A 23,108-nucleotide genomic window follows, 5' to 3' on the forward strand; every position below is an offset into this window, starting at 1 on the left:
CCCATTCACCGCAGCGAGTAATTAGACTCCAGCCTCATTATATAAACAAGTTGCTGAACTATTTTACGAGGCTTGTGCCTGCACAAGTCCCATTTTCTCAATTTATCTCAACTCGCTGATGCACAAACGAAATACGGTTGTGTCCCACAAATCAAATGCAGTTAAACGTCAAAACTGAAAGGAAATGTGTCATGATTGATGTGTCTGTGCTTTAGCTGCAATAATGGCCTCCTCCTCAAGAGTCATTTTCAAAATCCACAGGCTTTGTTCTTCACGTTCACGAGTCCATATGGAAAACAGTTTCATATCATTTTATTGCAGTCTCCAAACCTCTTTCACAATTTGTCTCCAGACATTGTTTGGCTCTTTGTAAAACATAATTGTGTCAACAGTCACTGGAGATGAGAAACCACACCTCTTGATAAGTGCATTCCCACAAGGTAAATTTGGCAGACGGGGAGGGAGCAAACATGCAAACAAACCAGCAGACAGTAATTTTCCACTGTCTGTTACCGTGCATTTTAATGAGGTTGATGGATTAATTCCTCACTTCAATAATAGGCTACTCGGCGAGCACCAGTTAAGCTTGTTCTGCTCTATCAGTGCCCGGCTTATCGCATCAGCAGTGGTCACTCACAAGTCCTGAATTCGTCTGTTTCCACATCATTTTTCCATCTAAATGTCTTTGTCGTAAATGGGCTTTTTTTTTTTCCCCCAGTGGAAAAAAGTCTAAACTCCACAGAAACATTGTGGTCTTGAGATTACATGGTTGAAGACATGTGCTCTTAAGTGTCGCCGCTGATTGCCAGATGATGATTGAGCTGCAGGGTAGACATTTAGCAGCGCTAGAATTGGCTTCATTTTGTTCAATGAGGGGAATCTGTGCGTTTGTGTGTGTGGGTGCATATGTTTGAAACAGTTGAGCTGTTTAATGTGACATGACCTTTGTCCCTATATGTGTAAATGTATGCATTTATGTGGGTTTTTTTTCATGATAATCTCTGTTCAGTCTGAGGTTGCTCTGTCTTGACTTGTGCAGTTGTGATAATTGTTGCCAGTATCCATGCAAAATTTTCTGTCTATTCTGAGACCTAATGACAGGTTATTTTCTCAAAAAAATGTAGATGTGTAGATATAAGTTGGCTAAGTAAGTTAGTATAATAGTATTATACCCAAATCTTCCCATCAGATAGTGATGTCCTACATTAGCCAGCATTCTTTTTTTTGCCACCTCCAGATGTTTGTGAACTTGTCACGCTTCTTAGACGGCTATACTTCAGTGTGAAGGCAGCAATTGGCAGTAGCAGAGAGAAAGTTGTTTTCCAGTGGACAAAAAGAGACAAAGAACGGTGATTTGATCTTTCTTTATTTTTTTTAAATTTATCTTTTACATTCTATCAAACTGCTTCTTGTCGCCGTGGAAACATCCTCTATGGGATATAAATAAAATATAAAATGGGCCTTGAAATGCATCACCAGTAGTTTTAATTTTAGTTTGAACTTTGATAAGTTATATTCGAAAACACCAGCTGAATGGATGAATCAACCTTTAATGCTTTGTTTTTAAGAATATCTTTTCATTGGTTGTAGTTTTATTTAGAGTTTCTTAATGCCATGCATGTCTTTGATCAGTGTCCCACCCCTCAGGCTCTTAACTGGGCTAACACAGTGAACCCACTACCTGCTATTAGTCTTCTCTTCTTCAGAAAAGGGGCCGTCGGATTAGTTAATTGTGTTGGATGTCAGCGTTTTATTCGCTTTTGTAACCTGCGCTTCTCCTTGGTCTTGTTCTTTAATGGTTTTACACATTCACTCACTGACACACACACACAGACACACAGACACAAGTCTGGTTCCACGTCTGAGCTTGAATATCACTGTAAAGTGTGTCTTCCCTCTTGGATATTGCTTCCCTATTGTCCACTGGCTTTGTGTGCAGGGGCCTTTTGTGTCAGCCTGGCTGGAATCGGCCTGTTTACTGTGATTAAATGGGAGCAGAGGAGGTTGGGGGACTGATCCGAGGCCCTTTTGCAGTGAAGGAATGTTGCAGTACTCGCTGCAGTACCTTAGCTCTACATCAACCTTTGCTGGAACACAAGGCGTCCCTGTCTTATGACAAAAATGTAAATGATTTTTTCTCCTTTTTTTTTTTTTACACCACCTCTTCATATGTTTATGCTTCCTATAATTATGGTTAACTATGTACATTGCAAGCCTGTGTGCAGTGGTAATTTTGTCTCCGTTTTTTAATTTCCTCGTTTTCTCTTTGGCGAAAATCATTAATTAACTATTCATAGCATATGGAGCTGTCATCACCAACCAAGTACCTTCAAACATGTTGGATTAGCTGGTTGCTAAACAAAGTATTTAATGATGAATGTAAAAATGTTCCTGTGGACTCATGTTTTCCTCTTTGACAACTACTCATATTCTCTTTAGTCTAGATCAGTATATATATTATCTCGAAATGAATAATTAATCTACAACACACCGAACAATTTAAATTTACAGTGATTATAAATTAGTAACTGTTAAGTCTTTTTACTTGATAAGTCATTTAAATTTTTAATGGGTTATCAAATTGAATTTTTTGTCAATCATTACATTGGCTAATTGTTTCAGCAGTAGATTATAGATTCACACCACTGATTTGTCTTCCTTAGCAAACCGCTCTGCTGTGATGTGGAGTGCTTTTCTTTGCTCAGACAACATATTCTCTTAAGTAAAGTGTGTCACTGCTCAATATTAAAGACCTTGGTTACACAGTGGTAATAACTGGACTGAGCACAGAGGATTATCGGTCGTGTAACGGGTTTCCTACGGGGGAATGTGTTAGTCAGTGTGGTGGAACCAGGAGTTGAAAGGAGGTTATTTGAAACCGGTGCAAAAAATTGAAATAGGCTTCTCTAATTGTGAGAAACACCTTTTACTGGCTAATGTGGCTTAATAGCAGCCTCATTATGTGCTGTAAATTTCTGAGAAAAATGCAGTTGCAAGGATGGGGAGGAATTTGTTAAATTCAGATTAGCTGAGGAGAAGTTACAGCTACAGAGAAAAAGACAATCCAAAAATAAAAGGTTACACACATGGTGTATAAATGATGCTTCTGAATTTCTTTGATGCTGCTTTTGGTCAGTTGATGCTGATGCAGGGCTCTGTGGTTAACATTGCTTTGGTCTCAATAGGATAAATTCATAAATAATAGATTAACTCTGTATATGTGTGTGTTTCTGAAATGTTTCCATCAGATCAGTGTTATCCATCAATCCATTGGTGTTGTTTATGTTTCTGTCAGGTCATGGCAGCCTGAATTTGACAGATCTCCATTTTTATTGCAGCATTCATACTGAATACAGCTATATAATAAGATGGCTATTTTATTTTAAGTTAATTGTATCATGCATTATTTGTTGATGCGGTTGTGTTTGTACCGACTGCTACTCTGTACTTAACCATTCTGTAATTTTGACTTGGTGTTTTAGTGGTAGAGAAAAGTCCAACTATTGTGATGTGTGTAGAGTTATAATCAGATTACTGAGAGAGAGAGATTTAAATGTCCTCATGTGATAACTGATTTAATCTGTTTGTCTTTCTAGGTATTTGGTGACTATTATCACTTCCGGCATCGTACATTGGTGAAGAGATCGCTGTCAGATCACAGGGGGACACAAGTCCGTCTACAAAGAGATCCCAAGGTAAGAGGTTTATTTTGGGGGCTCCAGTTGATGGACCGTGTGTTCATGGATGTGGGTGAGGTTTGTTGATGCTTCAGAGTACGCTGTGGGGAGAAAGAAACCTAACTAAACTAAATCAGTAATTATTTAGACATATTTTGGTGGAAAGGTGGATTAAGGTGTGGTAGTGGTTTGTGAAATTTCTTTCAATAAAAAAAAAAAAGAAATGTGACAAGCTGCATCTTCCAAGGACTTGCAGATGGCTTTGAAAATTGGTTTCCTAGCTGATTTCTCATTATTAGAAACCGTCAATGTTCCACCATTAAACATTTTTTGAGTCCATTTGTAATCCTTAAACACGCCAGTATTACAACCTCTGGCCTATCCATCAAGGTTTAGCATTGTGTTTTTGACATGTGAGAATATTAAAGTGGACCCTCTTTAATAAGAGAACTGTGGCGAGTCATCAGTCTCAGAGAGCGGCTGCTTGCTTCTACAGTGAAACTAATTCTTTTCACTTCTTAATTTGAAAGTGATTTTAAATTAATTTGTCATTCAGTCACCACTCACTATCATTGTTTGTAGCTCAGATAAGAAGCAGAATAGAAACAAAGGGGTACACGATAATCTCACAGCCACAGGGCAAAGAACAAAACCCTTAGTCTTCATTTGTCACCTTCTCGCTTTAATGGCTGTCTCAGACGAGCCACCACATCCAAACTCGCTGTTTTACCTTTTACGGGGGGGGGAGGGCGTGAAGGTGAGTTGGTCCTTCACCATGGACGCTCCCCAGATACATGCACTCCTGTGAAACAGGGTCCTCTTCCCTCACTGATGTAAATTGAAAAGTCACATTTCTATATTTTCTCACTGTTTTTTTTTTTTTTTAAAGAGAGTTTGGGGTTAGTTTGAAAATGAGTCTGTGTCCTCCCCCATTGGGAAGGACAAAAGGAAGAGTGTGAAATTAACATTCATGGCTGTGGGAACACAGCCAGTATGTGTGCGGCTGAGAAAGAGGATGTACTTTTTAAAGAATCTTCTTTCAGAAGATTCTTTTTAAAAAATACTTTTATAAAAGAGAAGGGAAGTTTTAAAGACCTTATGACCTTTGTTTTTGACTTGACTTAAGTACTAAAATTACTAAGCAGCTCACAGCAATGAACAATGAATGAATTTCTGCTCTTCGCTCGGCAAACTCTCTGACGGTGACACCATTTCCATATCGCAGTTTCACTTCAGTGGTTTCCTATAATATTTTGTATATTGTCGCAAATTGTTGTGTGTGGACAGAGGTGTGTTTGTTGTTGTTTTGCCAGGGGACTGAATTCAGCCAGCCTCTCCTCGTCCTCAGCAAAATCAAAAGTTTAAATAAAAGTTTCAGTGGACGACAGTACTGTACCTGTTAAACGCATCTTTCACTGACACCCATTTCTCTGCCTTGTGACATTCTCTCAGATTATATCAACATGGTCCAAACATGGACAAACTGTGTCCAGTCATTTCAGTAAATTCAAGGACAATTATAGTAATTTAGATAAGTCTCCATATAAATCTTTACAAATGCAACTGCAGCTGCATTATGTATGTCAAAGCGAATCTGCCGCATTAAAAAAGAAAAAAGAAAAAGAAAACCTGCTTTAAGGTTTTTATCTCTGGCCGTGCTGTCATGCTGTGCAGCTACACAGTACAGGTGCACACCAGGAATAACATGTAACAGCTTCTTCTGGGTGTTTCCACCCATGTTAGAAATGGTCCACCTCCCTCTTTGGGATTTCCTTGAACACTGCGGCTCCATTTCCTGTTGTTGAATTCCTTTTTTCCCACAGCACCTCAGAGAAAGTGGAGCGTTACAGTTTCAGGTCCCTCCTGTCTGTTCACGAAGGGTCAGCTCAGCTTGTCAGTACCTACAGAAATTTACAGGAATTTATATGGTGTTTTATTTATTTGTTTGTTTGTTTGTTTAATCAAAAGGAGCTTTGCAAATATTGCAATAACTTGCAATATTTACCAAATCCCCTGGTTTTTATTTATAGACTCTCTCCTATCTACAGATCAACACATTTCTCTAAATGTGCGGCAATTAACAGTGTGATAAAAGCTTTTAAAAACCAGCTTATCGTTGCAAATTTGACTCATGTTTGCATCAGCCGCATAGCTTTTCTGAAAAACATAAAAAAGGAGGAATTTTGAGTCCTCGAGAGACTGTCCCCACAGTTTTTAAACTGGCGGAGATGGAGCCCGAACAAAAGCCTCAGTAAACTCTCTTTGAAGAGTGTCTAATTACCGACAAAAGCACCTGGACCTCTGCCAGATCTCATAGACTGGCTAACAGAGCCCTGTTAATAGGGTCTATTGAAGATTTAAAGCTTGGGTCTATCTGCTACCTCCATGCCTTCTACTGTCTTGTGTTTTATTCAGTTGTTGCTTTGTTTGTTGTTGTGGGCAGTTTGCTGCGCCTCATTGTCTTTGTCTGGTTAGTTTATAAAACAGAGAAGTAATAGGACAGACATGGCAGAGCAATGAGTGGCTCCAGAAACATTTCTTTTATTTTCAATTTGATTACAATGGCGAGAATAGCAGCAGCTGTAACATAAAAAAAAAGAAGCTTTGGCATAAATATAAATTACATAGCTACTGATCTGTGCTGTAATTGGGATTATGTTCCTTTATGGTAATGATGTTTTATATGAATCTTCCATTTGCTCTCAGAGGGAGGAAGCTATGTTTCTATAATGAAGAAGGACAAAACAGTGGATAAGCAAAATGAGTAGGGTGGGGAAACTATTTGTTGGACAGACAGCACCTAAACACAAACCAAGCAGTCTGTGTGTGATCATTAGTTCTGCACTCCATCGGTCTGGACGTGTGAGATAGACACCATTTTCTATTTTCAAAGCCCATTTATAATGAAAATGCTGTTTGTCAGCTTCTGGGGCTCTGTGTTCTGTCACAGACTTTTAAAGAATTCCAAAAGACTCTTCACATGAAAATTGCAAAATAGAAAATGGAAATGTTTGTTGTCACACTTCTGCCAAGAGTAGGAAATCTGTTCGATATGAATTATGAGTTTGGTGGCGAAAAAAAAAACGACTTATATTGTTTCTTGTTCTCAGTTACCCTGAATGCTGAGAAGGAAGAAAACATTTTGTCGAAAATGACGAGGACTTTGATCTCAAGTTCAGTTTAATATTCAAAGCATCACAGTCCATTTTACAGGACAGTCACTGACAGGCTATATTGAAAATGATTTATAAGTAGTGTAAGAGAGAGAAGTACGGCAGCGAGATATATTCTCACCTGTTTGTATGCATGCATTAAAGAATTGCCGCCTTAATTTGTAGGAAAATGCATCACATTACTGAGGGAAATTGGTCCCATTTGTACTCTTTACAATAACCTCTGGATTTCAGTGATCAGTGTTTCTTCCTACAAATATAAAAGTACTGAAATAAAGATGACTGCCAGTATAATCCAGTCAGGAAATGTTTTGTCTCTTTGACTGATTCAGCATCCTCATTGTTTGAATAGTTTACGAACACACCCGACCCATGCCACTGATCTGTGTCACACTCACAACTAGGACTAAAGAAGTCTTCTCTGACACATTAATCGATGGGAAATCATGTCTTTGCTGTGCATTGATGGAAGTTTCTAAGAAGTGTGTGGGTGTGATACTAATAAGATGAATTTGCAAAAAAGAAATTCATGGGAGATAAAATCATTGAGGTGTCTGTAGTTGAAAGTAGCAGGAACTGCAGACACTGCGCTGAAATTAATCTATATGTTTGCAGGAAGTCTAAGAGTTTTGATTGAGCAGTCATGTTATTACCTTGTACTAGTGCTTTGAGGAACAATGTTTTTTTTAATGTTGATTTTCAGTGACGACATTTTGGTTGCTTAAACTGTTTCTATCAACAAATAAGAATAATGTTTTACTGTCATGTCATGACAATAAGGATAAGATATAAATCAAGTGTTTGGGAGGAAAAATAAGCATGTACTGTCAGTAAACTCACTCCCAGTTGCCATCATTTTTCTGTAACAGTTGTTGTACCAGTCTTTCTGGATAGACGTAGTAAGGTTTCTGTAACATTTCTTACACAGCTCAAGTGTGAATAGAAGCTGTCACATTGACAGGAAAGGTATGCACAAGATTACAAGGTTTTTACATGTGATGGTTTTGTGTATAGTGTGCAAAACAACACCAAAGGAATTAGGAGTTAATGACACACTTTAAGGAGCAGAGTCGATGCAATACAAGCGAAACAAGCCACACAAGCCACACAGGCCACTCAGTGCAGTAAACAGTCCACCGCCGTATACATTATACATCATTTCCTGTGTCTTCTTAAGAATCCTGTCATGTTTTGAACAGACTTCATGGAAACGCTCCACCACAGAGGCCGACTCTGTGTATGTGTGAAAACTAGATATTTAATATGTGATTGAAAAGCAGATGAGGAAATGGAAAAGGGGAAATCACATACATGACCTAATGACGCAAGCGAAAAAAGATTTCTATCTGACTGAAAATCAAATGGAGGAGTGGTATAATGAAGTCGAATTTGGTCCTTTTATACAACTGAGTCTTTGTCACTCTGACTGTAGAGATCCTCTTTAGTCAATACTGCCATTTTCTTTAAAACAGAAAGCCAATAATAAAGCGTGAAAGCTCCAGCAACTGCCTCCGTCTCTGTCTCTAAACTGTCCCCCATGCTGTCTCACACTAATAAGAAATGTTTAATAATGACATAAAGGAATAGGTTTGTGAATCTCTAGAGATTCTCCCTCTCTCCCTCTAAACATTAGATATGGATTAAGATACATATTTATTGATTTGGAAAAGATACAGATAAGATTGCAGATATGCTGTTAGCTTATATGATGGCATTGATTTTAGTTTTGATATTATTTGATACAGTGCTGCGAGAAGCAGTACTTTTCTAGGCTTATCCCACCTCTGCATAGGAGTCATTGTAATGCACATTGCATTGTTAAACATCAAAAGTATAAATGTTGGAAAAATAATTATAATGGCTAATAACCTTTATGATATATAATATATTATATTTTCTTCCTCTGACCTCTTGCACATTGTACTGCAAGATTATTCACCACCCTGATTTATCTTCTGCTAGAGAATTTGCCATAAAAAAAAAAAAATGCAGAGGCAGTAGGATACAAGCATTTATTTTTTTTGAATGTGGTAGATAAGATTATTTTTCTTCTTCCAAAAGTAAAAGTCCACAGGCTGACAACATCAGCACCAGTTTATAGTGCCGGTTTCTGTGGTTTGAGATATATTGTTAATTTATATTCTGAGCACATTCAAGCCAAGGAGATAATCAGAAAGACAAAAGTGTAACAGTGGTTTGAGGTTTTGTTTTGTCCATCCCTCTGCAATGATCTTCGGAGTACAAATACAGATATGTAACCACTCATTTCTCATTTCCTGTCACCCCGAGCACAGAAAGCACATGCATATTGCCGCACAGTTGAATGTTGGATGTAGTGTTTTCAATTTAACATCGTCAAAAGTTTTCAGTTATATCTCTTTGTCTTTGTCAGCTATAGTCAAAGAAGCAGTCACCCAGTACTGTGTGTGTGTACAGTAAACTGCCACAGCTGCAGCTAACAGGGCTGACCTCATCTTCCCAGCAAGAATCGGATGAACCCTGGTGGAGATGTCTCCTCCACTTAGACTGATTGAGATTCTCACCAGTGAAGGGAGCGACACTAACATGAACTCACACACAAACCTCTCCGCTCCTTGAAGTGAAATTATTCCATTACGGTGTTATATCATGGTAGCGTTGGACTGACAGTGTAGCAGCTAATGTGACCTTCATTACTTCTTTCCTCTTTTTACTCTTGTGTCTCTAGTGATCTGCAGAGGCGGAGAGAGAGAGAGAGAGAGAGAGAGAGAAGGAGAGAAGTGCGCTGTGATTTGGTTGTCCTTCACATCAGGTGCTCTGTCCTTGCGGCAGGCAGTTCCCTGTCTTCCTTCACTGACATATTTTTCTGTTCTCGTCTGCCCAGGCGTTTTGCTGTACAGCAAGCACAATTCTGCAGAGAGAGTAAGATGCAGGCTTATTTTCACTGAATGCAATCTGCTTCTGTCAACACTTTCCGCAGGAGCTCGCATATTACAGCAGCCTGCTGCAGACTAGGGTCGCTGTCATGTTGTCAGACTCGTACTGACTTTGTACCGCTGTGTGTGTATTGTTAGCGTGCATACATGTTTAGGTTCACCCATAAGCATAATAGATTCTGCTGCATCCCATTTTACACCCATCCAGAAATTTTAATTAGTCTCGGGGTGCTCTGGAATTCATCAGCGAGACTCATTAGTGAGGAGTCCACGATACCCCTGTGCCTCTAATCTCACTCTGTCTGCCGTCATCCCGCTGAGAATTGGGATCTCTATTAATGCATTTGACATGGTGACCCTCATGGCCAGCACATAATTATTTCTTGTTCTGTTTTTAATTTTTTTTATTTTAATGACAGTGAGCCGTACGCTTTGCAGCCGGGGGAATTCTTCTTTGCCATTACTAATCTCTTCATGTGTTTGTGCACTTTTTGCTTAGGTGACTTGGGCAGAACAACAGGTGTCGAAACGGAGGAAAAAGAGGGAGGCTTTCGTAGAACCTTTAGATCCCAAGTTCAGAGACCAGTGGTACCTGGTGAGTATGAACACAAACTTCACTGAAAAAAAAAAAGAAAGAAGAGAATTTGTGTGTTGCGAGTGATTTGTGTGTGTCTGTGGGACATAATTCTACGCTCCACACTGGTTGAGCCTTTCATCCGCCCAAACTCAATACAGGTGATTAGACAAGCCTTTATGAATCAAATACACCGTCTTTGTGTGAAATGCTGTTGTGTGTATTGTTTGCAGAACAAGATGCACAAATCTTAGTGACTTTACTTGAAGCATACTTCTTAACAATAGCATACCCACACAGAGCACCTTGCTAATTCTAAAAGACATGCTTTTTGAAGGTGATAGTTTACTCAAGTCGAGAGAGAGAGAGAGAGAGAGAGAGAGAGAGAGAGAGAGAGAGAGAGAGAGAGAGAGAGAGAGAGAGAGAGAGAGAGAGAGAGAGAGAGAGAGAGAGAGAGAGGAGAGAGAGAGAGAGAGAGAGAGAGAGAGAGAGAGAGAGAGAGAGAGAAGAGAGAGAGAGAGAGAGAGAGAGAGAGAGAGAGAGAGAGAGAGAGAGAGAGAGAGAGAGAGAGAGAGAGAGATTCACATTTGGCTTGAATAATGTCACTGATACATTAGACTGTTAAAAGCAACAGTTACAACCCCTGAGATTTCCTGTTCACCTCCACTCTTTCTTCAATTACTATGAGGGTGCTTCAGGCGGAAGAAGATTCATGCTGATGCAAAACTGACTTGCATCACCAGTTGTTCAGAATGTCTGTGCTTTAACCGTGTGTTGGAGTAGTTGGTGGCACCTTGACAGGCAACGAAGCAGATAAAAGACCACTGCCTGGTTGTATCAGTGTTACTAGAGGCAACAGATCCTGACATACGTTCACAACTGTTTGTCGAATTTCACTGAGTTAATCTGCCTTTTACTTTTCTCAAGTAATCAACCAATCCTAGTAATAACCGCAGATATTGCACTGAAAATCATCCAGGTACTGTGCTGCTATTTGTGGAAATGTGGCCATTAAAGAGTTACTGAACCTGTATGAGTGGAAAACACAAAAATAAAGAGCAATTTCTATTCTTAGATCTGATGGCACTTCATGAGGTTGTAACGCTCATTAAACACCAGAGGACTTGAAAACTGGAGCAGGACCTTTGTGATTCTCAGATCCTTTCCAGTAATGGGATCGCCCGAGCTTTGAACAGAATATGAATGTCAGCATGGGCAAAAAAAAACATGTGAACCTGTTAGTTGTTACCCGGATTTTAGCATGTTAGCACGTCAGGTGAACATTAATCTGAAAAGTTATTCCAGATTCATCCTCTGCGTGCCAAGAATGTCTGTACCATATTTAATGGATAGATAGTTTACTCTGTCTGACGAACATCCCCAGTGCATAATAAAAGCAGTTCTATGTAATCTGTATGGTGGTAACTGTTTTCTGAACAACTCTACTGATAGAAAATGGAGGCATTAGGGCTGAAGTTAGTGTCGGTTTTTGTGGTCATGTGACATCAATTTTACTTGCCTCTAATTTGTCTCGTCTGTGCGCTTGAGCTGTTTTTGAGTTATCAGCATTCAAGATAAAACATCATTTTCTCTCATTATCAAAACACATTCAGTGTATTTTAAAGAATAGGTAATCATAGCAATTATGTTAACAGTAAATAATTCTGTGCCTCATTAAAACTTAACCTGGTTCTCCAGAGGGGAGGGTGGGTGTGTCTGTTGGTGGGTGCCCGTGATGGACAAGTGCTAATGATCAGCATCTGCTGTTACAATGAATATTTGATATTTTCCAATATTTATCTTAATGATGAGACTATTTATTTATATATAATATGTTTTTATTTATATATATATATATGCTGAGATGCTCAAGATGTGCAGGGGGAATGCTGACATCAAGGAAGAAGGAAAAGGATTTACTTGATGAGCAATATTCAGGATAAAACCTTGTACATGCCTCTCTCAGATTTATTATTCACTCAGCATGTCAGCCACAAAAGGCCTTGTTCAATCTGAATCAGCATTGCAGATCACAACTTTCAGCTTTAATTGATTTTCTTCTTGATGGTGTAAGTGTCAATGACGTTACAAGGTTGTGAAACAAACCTCATCCTGTGTGATAGACTAAGCTCACGAAGATTTGAAATCTAAGAAGGAACTGTGGTGGATGTTACATCTGACACATTAGATATAACCATTGGTACATTTTAAAAAGAAGAGCTTTGAACTAGATGAAAGCCAGACATGGATTTTGACCAAAGGTCAAGTTGAATGTCAAAAGCTTGTCAAAAAGAATACAGAATGATAATTGTGAGCCATCATCCAGTCCACCACTGCTTTGCTTTGCTTGGCATTAATAATATATATGTGTAAATATATATATATATATATATATATATATATATCATTTTTTAAAGAGTAAATTTAGTTAAAAGCACAGTCTTGTCAGCACTCAGGTGTCACTCAGATAATTAGATTCCATCTAAGTTATTTGCTTCTTCCATCCTCAGTACAACAACAACCACCGTGACTTGAATGCCAAAGCTGCGTGGCAGTTGGGTTACACAGGTAAAGGGGTGGTGGTGTCCATCCTGGATGATGGAATAGAGAAAAATCATCCTGACCTGATGCAGAACTACGTGAGTATAACTCTTGAAAAAGTCCAGACATTATGTTTTCTATGGAGAAGCTGTGTTACTGCAGCCGCAAACTGAATGAAGGGAAGTTAAGAGCAGAATTATTAGAGCAGAATTTAACATAGTGTCGATTTTATTGGATTTAATTTCCATGTAGACAAATGTGGAGGTTTTTAAGATTTGGCAGATTTTTTGTTTAATGTCAAATCAGTTTATGTGACTCTCCAACCTCACTCAGAAATGCTGTTTCTGTATCTGACTCTTAACAGCTTATATGTCTCTTTAAAGGATCCGGATGCCAGCTATGATGTGAATGATGGTGATCCAGATCCTCAGCCCCGATACACCCAGCTCAATGATAACAGGTAGAGTAGAAATGTGCACAGATAACAATTTCATTTCCACTCTTGTTTGTCTTTTGGCCTGACCTGGAACCACCCACTCCACCCCTCCCTGTTTCTGTGTGGGGGGGGGGGCATGTCAAGATAAATTGCTCTTGTTCATTAATTTCTCCTGCTCTCTGTCTGATAGCTGCTAACGTACATGTAAATAGGCCTATTGCTGTTTCCCTTCCCAGTCTGAGGCTGGGGTGTTCAATTGGAAGAGGTCCAGTAAGGCAAAATTTCCTCAAGCTAAAGTCTGAACGTTGGTTCGGACCTTGATTTCAAGGGAAATAAGGGCTGTGATAAATACATAACAGAGAGCTTTTGAAACATGTGTATCTTGAAATAAAATGCTTAGGTTTAGAAAAATTAAAAAAAAAAAGTGTTGCTTTTTTTGTTAACCTCATTTCACATCTTAACAGTTTCAACCATTTTTATAATAAACAATCTTCACGCGTCGTAACAATCAACAACAGCTTTGACGCCTCCTTTTCTCTTTGTTTTTTCCCTCTTAGATCCCACTCCCTCGCTTTCCTCACTTATTTCTCCGACTCTCGTCCCATCTCTTCCCTGCGCGTGTATCTCACTCACTGACTCGAGTTGTGATGATTGGCTGAGTAGTATCACATGACCTGTAGAGGGTCGTAAAGCTGTGGCAGTTAGAATAGAAATGCTGCGGCAAAATTTAATAATACTCAATAATTGATAGGTAATGGGTTTGGGGTCCAGATAGGACGGCTTTTGGATCTGAACCCGGACAATGGCTCGCATATTAGTGACCTCAGGTCTAAAGGCACTGTTTATGCTATTACCATTGCCACCATTAATGCTGGGCAGTTATTTCTTGATATGAATCCTGCCTCCTACCTCAGAGTTTATGGATTTGTCTGGGGCTTTTAAATCACACAGGTGCCACCAGGCCTTTTCTAGAGCTTGGATAAGTAGAGTGAATCAACACTAGGATTACGGTAGTGTGTGAAGAAAACTGCTTTATTGCAGTGGCCTCTGCAGATGGCATTAGGAGTTGTTTACCACCACAGTGATGCCTTGCAGAGAATTGATTGAATTAAGTTCATCAGAATTAATGAAACAGGGCAAATCTCTTGGCTCTGGAGGGCCACTGCTCGTCTTCCTTCATTCCCACCGCCTGCCTCCCTTCTGACTTTAATTTCTGATTCACTTTAATCTGCTGTTTGTGGGCCACTGGCCTGAGAGGCTTTTTTATCTCCAGGCTCACCATGATTACTGGTGATAGGCAGAGAAGATTATAGTTAGGCATGGATGGAAATCAAACGTCCCCAACTGAGACAGGGGCCTGGGGCAGGCACCATCAATATGGAGACCAGAGGGATACAGCCAGAGCTACAGAATGGCCCAAACACACTGTAACTATGCTAATGCTGTATCAACACCTTGAAGGCTTTGTTGAGCACATAGGAGGTGGAGGCTGATTGTAGAAGGTGTGTAATTATTTTCCTACTAAAAAGTTTATTTGTTTGTGGGCAGAACCCCCCCCCACACACACAAACACACACACAGCTGTTAGTAGAAGTTTGGATAAACATGGAAACAGTTCAAACAATGTGCCGTCACTCTCTTATTCAGCCCGATTGAGTGTCTTTAAGATTCTGTGCCAGTGCCTGAGACTGTTTTAACCAGCACCAACAAAACCCAAAAAGATGGAATTTCTTGTGGAAGAATGTGGGAGAACATCCCTTCGGTGCAGTTCCACAGATCCAGAATCTATGCCAAGGCACGCTTAAGCTCTTCTGGCGGCTCACAGTGGCCCAGTGCCCAGCCAAGACACTTACTATTGATGTTTCCTTCATTTTGGCTGCACCTCTTTCCAACCCTTGCTCACCTCGCCCCTTATCTCTTACCACCCAGCTCTCCGTGTCTTCCTTGTGGCGGGACCAAATGAGAGGGAGCGTATGTATATGTGTGAATGTGTGTGTTTGTGTCTGTTTCCCTCACTTTACAGTGGGTTGTTGCAGATGCATGTGTAAACAGCCTGTGGGCGGGCATGAAACTGCGTAAGGCTGTGTAAGACTGTAAGTGTCTGTTCCCTGTAGAAAGCACAACTCTGTTCACCTCTATAAAGCCGCCTTTCTTTCCAGCATACGGGCAGCACCGAGGATGGCTCAGTAGCAATGTGACCATTCACCCTCATGTTTATCTAAGACAGCGTGGGATCTAGATGTTTCTCTTTCCAGGGTTTCCTCTGACTTGTATCAGGACGCTTTCCAAATGTGAATTTTTCTGGATTGAACGTGGCTAAACTGGCACAGAGTCTTTTGCAGAAACACCCCACTCTTTGCCCCTTGATTTAGTGCAGGGGAAGATAATGTGATTTGAACTATGGTCAACTACGGTAACAATGACACTATTCGACATGTGCTGTAAACATGCAGAAACTTTCTTGATGATGATGATGATACACAGTAAAGAAAAAACAAGACAAACAATACAAGGCCGCAAGTGCAGCCTAACCACGTGTATGTAAATTCCGAAATATTCAATGTACAGTGATGGATGAAAGGACCTATTTAGCAGTACTGCAAACATCGGGCTGATTAATTTTTTTTTTTACCAGACCTTACATTAATCTCTCTGTAGACATTTACTTCATTTTCCTCTCTTTACCGTGCTCTATAAACATCAGCAGACCTTTTGTCCTGCAGGCCAGCTCATTAGTAAACTGGCAGAACCATTAACAGACTTAAGAATGAGCAGAGAAAAACAGTTGTTCAGATTTACCTTTGCGGTTCAGAGCAGCCCAGAGACTAATGAACAGCAAATGCCACTTTCCACAGCCTCAAGAGCCTCAGTGGTTTTTTTATTTTTTATTTTTTTTAAAGTAATTAAGCTAATGCAAGATAGAAAGGCAAATGAACAAACGATGTTGTGTGCCAGACTACGGATGTGGGTGATGACTGGGACTCTGAAGATAAAAAGATCAATGCAATGTTGGACAAGTATGTATTTATTGTAGTGTGTCTTTGCAATGTCAAACCTCATAATCAGAAATGCATGTTTTTCTATTTGATTGCGTCTCATCTTGTTGTTAAAACAATTTGTGTGTATCGCAAACTGCAGGAACCAAATGTAGAACTTGTCAAGTATTACCAATCACGCGCGGCACCTTGGAGGATTGCTGTGTGTTTATGCTGCACAGGGAAACCTGCAGCATCAGTGGCACATCTTTGTATAATAAGCCACAGAAAATTGCTTTTATGCCTTTTTTGTTTTTCTTAATGCTCTGTTGGTCAGTGCAGGTGAGGGTGAGTACTTTTCCCATCTTTTCCATACATTCACAGAACCTGCTTTGATACATCTGTATGACAATAGCATGTCTCTGTAGCTAGTCTCCAGAGAGAGGCAGTTTTCCACAGTGATAATGGGTCTGCCAGCTGTGGGTATGAATACTGATCGTGTTGTTGGTTTCAGGCCTGCAGCCAACTGTAGCTGCTGTAACCTGAGTTGTTCTCGCTGTAATCAGAACAAGACTTCACTGAGATTGCTCTTTGTTCAACATAATCTCATGTTATCAACATTACATCTGACACGGAAATTCCTGGAGTTGTTGCACAATGTATCAGAGAGTGTTTTGAAATTTCTCTGAAAAAGATTTTCATTTCTTTTTCCAAGAATCGAGTGAGGCTTCAATCAAGATTCTGTTGAAAGTCTTTTAAATAAAAACTGCATGTTGTTGACAATATAACTGCTGTTGTGTGTGTTGAGATGAAAACTGATGCTGTAAGCATATCGCACTCAGTCTTAACAGTTTGCGTAATGTTGTGTGTGGAATGGTGGGAGGGAAACACACTAATTGACTGTTGCTTCATTGAGTTTTGTTGTGGCCGGCTGGAAGCTTGTCTGAAGCCTGCTGCTGGAGTATTCATCATACCCAAGTTTGGCATGTGTTGACATGAGAGTGCAAGGAAAACAGTTGTGTTGAAAGGACATGATGATGATGCATGTGATAAATTAAAAGCTTTTCATCACAATACTTTATTTCTATATTAATAAGTATTAATGTCTTTAAATTATTAGATTTGTATATACTATAGCACTCCTCACAACAGGTGTGTCTGAAAAGGACCTTCCAAAACTGTAGCTGAAGTACATTAAACAAACAAAATGTGTTGACGTTGCATGGGACCAAACTCAAGTAAAACCTTTCACTTATGAAGCCTAAAACCTCTCCTGTTTCCTTAACTGCCATAATGTCTGACTTCTTGATATGGTTATTACAGCATGGTTGGGTTGGTTCACATAGTTGTTGAATAGTGGTTAAACCATTTCAGGTATTAGAAGGGATACTTGGTGTCTGCAATTAATAGAGTTGGTTTTCTGAGTGCAGTTGCGAGTTAAGACCTCTCTGTTATCTAGTAACTGAAGTCAGACAGTCTGTCATTTTGTCAGGGAATCTCTCAGGCTGATAATTAATCTGTGTGACTTGTTAACGACTGATTGAACAATGATGTACTTGTAGTGACAGACAGCTCTTTGTTGCCGCAGACAATGTCTGTGGTTTCACTGGAGCACTTCATGTGATGATCTCCTGCGCTTGTCCTGTCACGTCGTTGGCCTCCTTTCTAAACCCTGGGCCTGGAGGTTGAATCCAGGTTTGGTTTCATGTGATGCCACAGTGTCATTAGTAGAAAAGTGGGCATACAGACAAAATGGGGACATTCAGTCATGCCTTGGCCTCATTGTCAGAGGACTGGTAGCTCCCTCAGGCATCTCATCATGACTGATCATCCTGTTGACGGAAGAACTCACAGAGGCAAGGTTTCTAATTAGATATGGAATAATTCTGCATTTGGGGATTTGGGCCGTAAACTATTAAAATCTTTACCACGGGTGCCATTTGTAATTTTGTAAATTAACAGTAACAAGTTTAATGAAGCATTTTACTGGCTCAGGGCTGTGTGCAGGTAATGTTACTGTGAAGAATAATGTCTTGCTAAGGTCAAAGCAGGTTCACAGTTTTATTTTGTATGTCATGTTGATTGATTGATTCATTGGTCTAAAGTCTTTCAGGACATCAGCTTGGGCTTTGGGACATTGTGGTGGACAGTTTTTTCGTGTTTTATTACATTTTATGAACAAAACAATAGAAAAGTTTGCAGATTATTGAACAATGAAAATAATCATTAGTTGCAACCCTAACCCTAGGCTGCCTTATTTATTAAAACTGGTTATCATAACTCTAGTCGTCTTGGTTTACAATTTCAACACTAACCCTAATGATAGACGACTACTGCCAATGCCTTTGTTTAGACAGTTGTTTCCACACCCAAACTGTGAAAATATTGTCTTAATGATTTAAACCAACACACCATAAAATAAGCTTTGACCCTGAATGTCATTTGCTGCACTAAACATTGCTGATTGGATTAGCACAGAGCAGTTGTGCTCACTAACCGCAAATTGATAGTTGAATGAAAATGCCTTTATGTTGGAGACTCCTGTAAGTCATGTTGAATAAATAGCAGGGAGCAAGCTGCTTTCACAAGCAGAATTCATTCACACACAAGTGGTTGACACGTAGATGCACTCTTTTTCTCATTCTTATTGACCCGAACAGTGAGTGGGAGCAGTGAAAGGATATCTCCCTGTATCCACTTCATCACTCTGATGAAAATCACTCCCAAAAAACTGATTATACAAGTAGTTCTTGCATAATCAGGTTCAGAAACCGAGGGCTTCACCTCTGTAAAAGCATTTGTATGCCGCGAGTCAGTCGACCGCGTAAATGACTGTAATGAATGTGTCAAAGGAAGATTTGAAAAAAGGCTCTGTTGAACACTGGGGGTATAGGCCTGTGCATGCTCGGCATCCCATCGCAGACACCTGAGCTGCACCTTATCAACAGCTGCATCACAAACACGGATGCTGTAGGACATAAGAATCCAAGGTCAACGGACCGGCACTTCCAGGAATGTTGAGATAAAGTTCGCTGGAAAATTGTCAGACGACATTTATATGTGTGTGGGTGTGTAGGCGTGTTTACCTTTATGTCTATAAAGATATTTTTATTATCCAGCAAACCCTCTCACCAGCGGAGCACGCTGTACCTGGGCCTCTTACTCCATCTAACTGACGGCCTGTGACGCATTGGAGACGTGGTGCCGATGTTGACTTTGGCATTGACATAACCTCCACCCTCTCAGCTCATCACCATGTCCAAAGAGATGTGGGCACTGGCAGATGATTACAATACTCTGACCCTCTGTCATTATACATGTGTCCTTAAAGAAAGCTGAAGTCTTTAGAATTATTAGAAGAAGAAAATTGAGAAAGGAGAAATTGGTCTAGGGCGGACTAATCTCAGAGTAAAAGCCTGTATCCTGACAACAGACATAGTCTATTGTGTCAGGGCAGGGTGTTCACTGGGGATGTGGTGTTTTGATGACTGTGTTTTTTGCTTTGGCTAGATACCCAGATTGCCTTAATGGAAGCCTGTTGGCATAGATAGGTCCTTCAGCACTGGACGTCCACTGTTTTTGTTGTTTCCTGATGTGGCACAGTGTTTCCCAGGCTCCGGCATTCCTGTGTGGGAATGGCTGCAATCCAGTGGGGACTGCGCCATGGTTTGAAGGGCATTAAGAGTGCATATCCATCTGGCAGACCAGGGGAATGCACCTGACTGGAATGTGATGATCAGCCCCTCTGTAGCGGGTTCTTGGATCTCTACACCGCAGTGCTTGGAGCTTGATCTTACTACAGAGGCTCAGGCTAGATAAAAGACCCATTGTGAAAATGGTGAATCTAATTCACAGTTTCCTCCCATGTATAATAGCAGTATGTTGTCCGTCTTAACTTTTACCTTGACTTTATTCAGGCACTTCAAGGTTACTAATGCGAGAAGGCAGTAGATAATGTACGTGTATGTATGTTCTTCTGGACGGATGGGAATTCAGATTTGTTTAAAGGAGTCAAAGCCAAGATCCTGTCTCCTTGAGTTTGTTTTGTTTCGGTCTACAGCTCAACCACGGTACTGAAGGGTGGGAGCACATTCTTTCACAAGCAACCATTGTTAGACAAGTACACTACCTATGGGTTTATATAGATAGATAACAAATTAAAGGAAAAACTATCGTAAAGTGTCTTAGTATAATGTTAGGCCACCATGAGCCACCAGAACAACTTCAATGCTGCTTGACATTGATTCTACAAGTCTCAGTTGATGTTTTGATGATGGTGGTGGAGAGCGCTGTCTAACACATCAGTCCAAAATCTCCCATTGGTATTCAGTTGGGTTGAGATCTGGTGACTCTCAAGGCCATAGAATATGATTCACATCATTTTCATACTCATCCTATGTGTCCTATGGATGGGGGCATTCTGTTTCTGGTGTTTTCATCCTGTTTCTTCACTTGTTTTATGTTTTTTCCCTTAATTAATCACCTGACTGTATATATATATATATATACAGTAAAATGCTGTGTCATTAGGTGAATGTCAATAAAGGATAAATTGTTTTCTTAAACAAGCCTCTCACCTTCTCATTCTTCCTCCTTTCTAGGCATGGGACCCGATGTGCAGGAGAGGTTGCAGCAGTAGCCAACAATGGGATCTGTGGAGTCGGTGTGGCCTACAATGCCAAGATTGGAGGTATGGTCAAATAAAAATGGATTATTGATTTAGTGTCACAGGGGCAAACCTATGTTTCATCTCAGTTTTCTTTTTGACTGCCAGAGTAGCTGAAATACTTGTCAGAGCCAGTGTTATTTTCAGTCCATTTCCCAGGCACAGCATGCCACTGAATCTTCTGAATTTGCTCCACAGTTGTGATGTGGACTGCTGTTGCGCTGTAAGTGTATTGGTTTTGCATGGAGTAACAGTATTGAAAAAGCGCAGTAATGTGCAGTTTCTGAAATGGGACGATGCTTCAGCTTTTAGGGAATCTGTGTTAACTTAATGTTAAACTTTCCTGTTCTCAGCTTGTGCACAAGTTAGACAGAAAAGGCTGATATATCTCACCTCTGATATCGTGCCAAATATTCTGACAAAACATTATACAACTTTCAGTATCATTCAATTCAGCACAAAACCACCACTAGCGACGCCAACAGAAAGTTGAATTAACACCTCTCTGACACTGTCAACAAAAACTCTATATTATAAGGAATAGGGTTTATTGCAGAGCTGTGATGCTGGATTGTGTTAGATTGTGCAGTATAAAATAAGATGCTAACTCAGTGTATTTAGAGACATCTGGTTGGTGCTGGTGGTGTCTCTAAAGAAAGACAGACAGACAGAGTTTGACTATAGTACTGCAAACCTGAAAAAGCAGTCTTTATAGTTTGTCTAAGGCAAAACGCCCACTGCAAAACATTTTTTTAAGCCCTGCCATAGACGGCATGAAGTCAAATTGTCACGACACAATTGGCAGGTCTTGTTGCCACCCTGCTGTGATGTCGGCCCCCGCTGCTCTGGAGCGACGCATGCTTGTTATTTGATTGTGTCACTCTGGCCAATGAAATTTCATCACTCAGTCTCTCATCACCATAATGTGCATGCAGGGTGTTGTCGGCTTTCATCTTTTTTTAGATTTAAGAAAAGTAAGTCCTACAAAAATAAAGATCAAACCAGATTAAACTTTTGGTAATTGAATAATTGAGGTTTTGACTGTTGGTTGGACAAAATAAGCACTTTGAAGACATCGCCTAGGCCTCTGGGAAATTAACAGGCATTTTTTACTATTATGTAGACTATATTTTCTAATCAATCAATTGATCAACTGAGAAAATAAACGGTCTATTAATAGATAACAAAATGAATAGGTTCAGTCCTAGTTATTTGTAAGAGGGGCAACAGAGAGAGAGCGACAGAGATCATGACTCAACCAAAACATGATCTATGTAACAAGCCTGTGTTCTCTTCCGACTCTCTTACTGTGCACATTTACCACCATTAGTGGCAGTGTTGATTGAAAACATAATAATTTCATGATAAAATGAACAGTTTGTTTCTGTGAGAAACGCGCAAACACTCAGTACAATCAGCCCAGTTCTGAGAAAATACAAAAGATGTGAGTGGCAAAATATTGTGAAATATTAATTTGTTTGTTCTAAAAAAGGATTTGCACCCTGATGAGTTGTTTTGCTTCTGCCTACAGGGAGGAACAGTTTTTGTAGTTTCCCATTCTTCAAAGAAGCTTCAGTGGCTTTCTGATATATACATATATATATATACATATATTAAAAAAACAACAAAGTTGATTTGCATAAATTTTTCACGGTAAACAACTTATTTTATTATTTCATGATGTTTTGCTTTAGTTGTTTCTTTCAGTATGATTCCAACATTGAAGCAACACAGTCATTGAAATCACAATAAATGGGCTTTTAGAATTACAGTTAGTTGTTGTTATGGTCACGTTGCTAGGACCTGTGTACATGTTTTGTGTTGGTGATTTGCTTATTTCTTGTTCCTGTGCTGAGGATGTGTTGTGCTTTCAGTCTGATGAGGGGGCATGCTCTGTCTCATTACCTCTCTGCTTATCTCAGTAGCCTCCAGCTTAACTTCAGCTGTAATAAAGTTTGAACCCTGTCAGGGTAGTGCCATAAGTCTAATCTTTATTATCATTCCAGATGGCAAGTGGGAATGTACCACATGGCATTCAGCATTTCTAAGATAACATCATTTAGGTGGAGCAGGTGGAGCAGGAGGTGGCTGGTGTTGTGGAAAAACCTACATATTTGGTTTTATCCATACGTAACAGAGCACTCACATGTA

General features: G+C 39.9%; 1 protein-coding gene across 2 annotated transcripts in view; it reads left to right on the forward strand.

Annotated features, from left to right (window-relative positions):
• The window catches only part of furina (furin (paired basic amino acid cleaving enzyme) a), a 79,090-nt gene that overhangs the window by 35,683 nt on the left and 20,299 nt on the right, over nucleotides 1-23,108 (forward strand). For both annotated transcript variants that reach the window (XM_056380970.1, XM_056380980.1), the window contains exons 3-7: nucleotides 3,597-3,695; nucleotides 10,265-10,360; nucleotides 12,850-12,978; nucleotides 13,264-13,340; nucleotides 20,893-20,981. In XM_056380970.1, the coding sequence (XP_056236945.1) occupies nucleotides 3,597-3,695; nucleotides 10,265-10,360; nucleotides 12,850-12,978; nucleotides 13,264-13,340; nucleotides 20,893-20,981 (490 nt within the window). The remainder of the gene's footprint in view (nucleotides 1-3,596; nucleotides 3,696-10,264; nucleotides 10,361-12,849; nucleotides 12,979-13,263; nucleotides 13,341-20,892; nucleotides 20,982-23,108) is intronic.

This window comes from Seriola aureovittata, chromosome 1 (genome assembly GCF_021018895.1).
Source record: "Seriola aureovittata isolate HTS-2021-v1 ecotype China chromosome 1, ASM2101889v1, whole genome shotgun sequence".
NCBI classification, from domain to species: Eukaryota; Metazoa; Chordata; class Actinopteri; order Carangiformes; family Carangidae; genus Seriola; species Seriola aureovittata.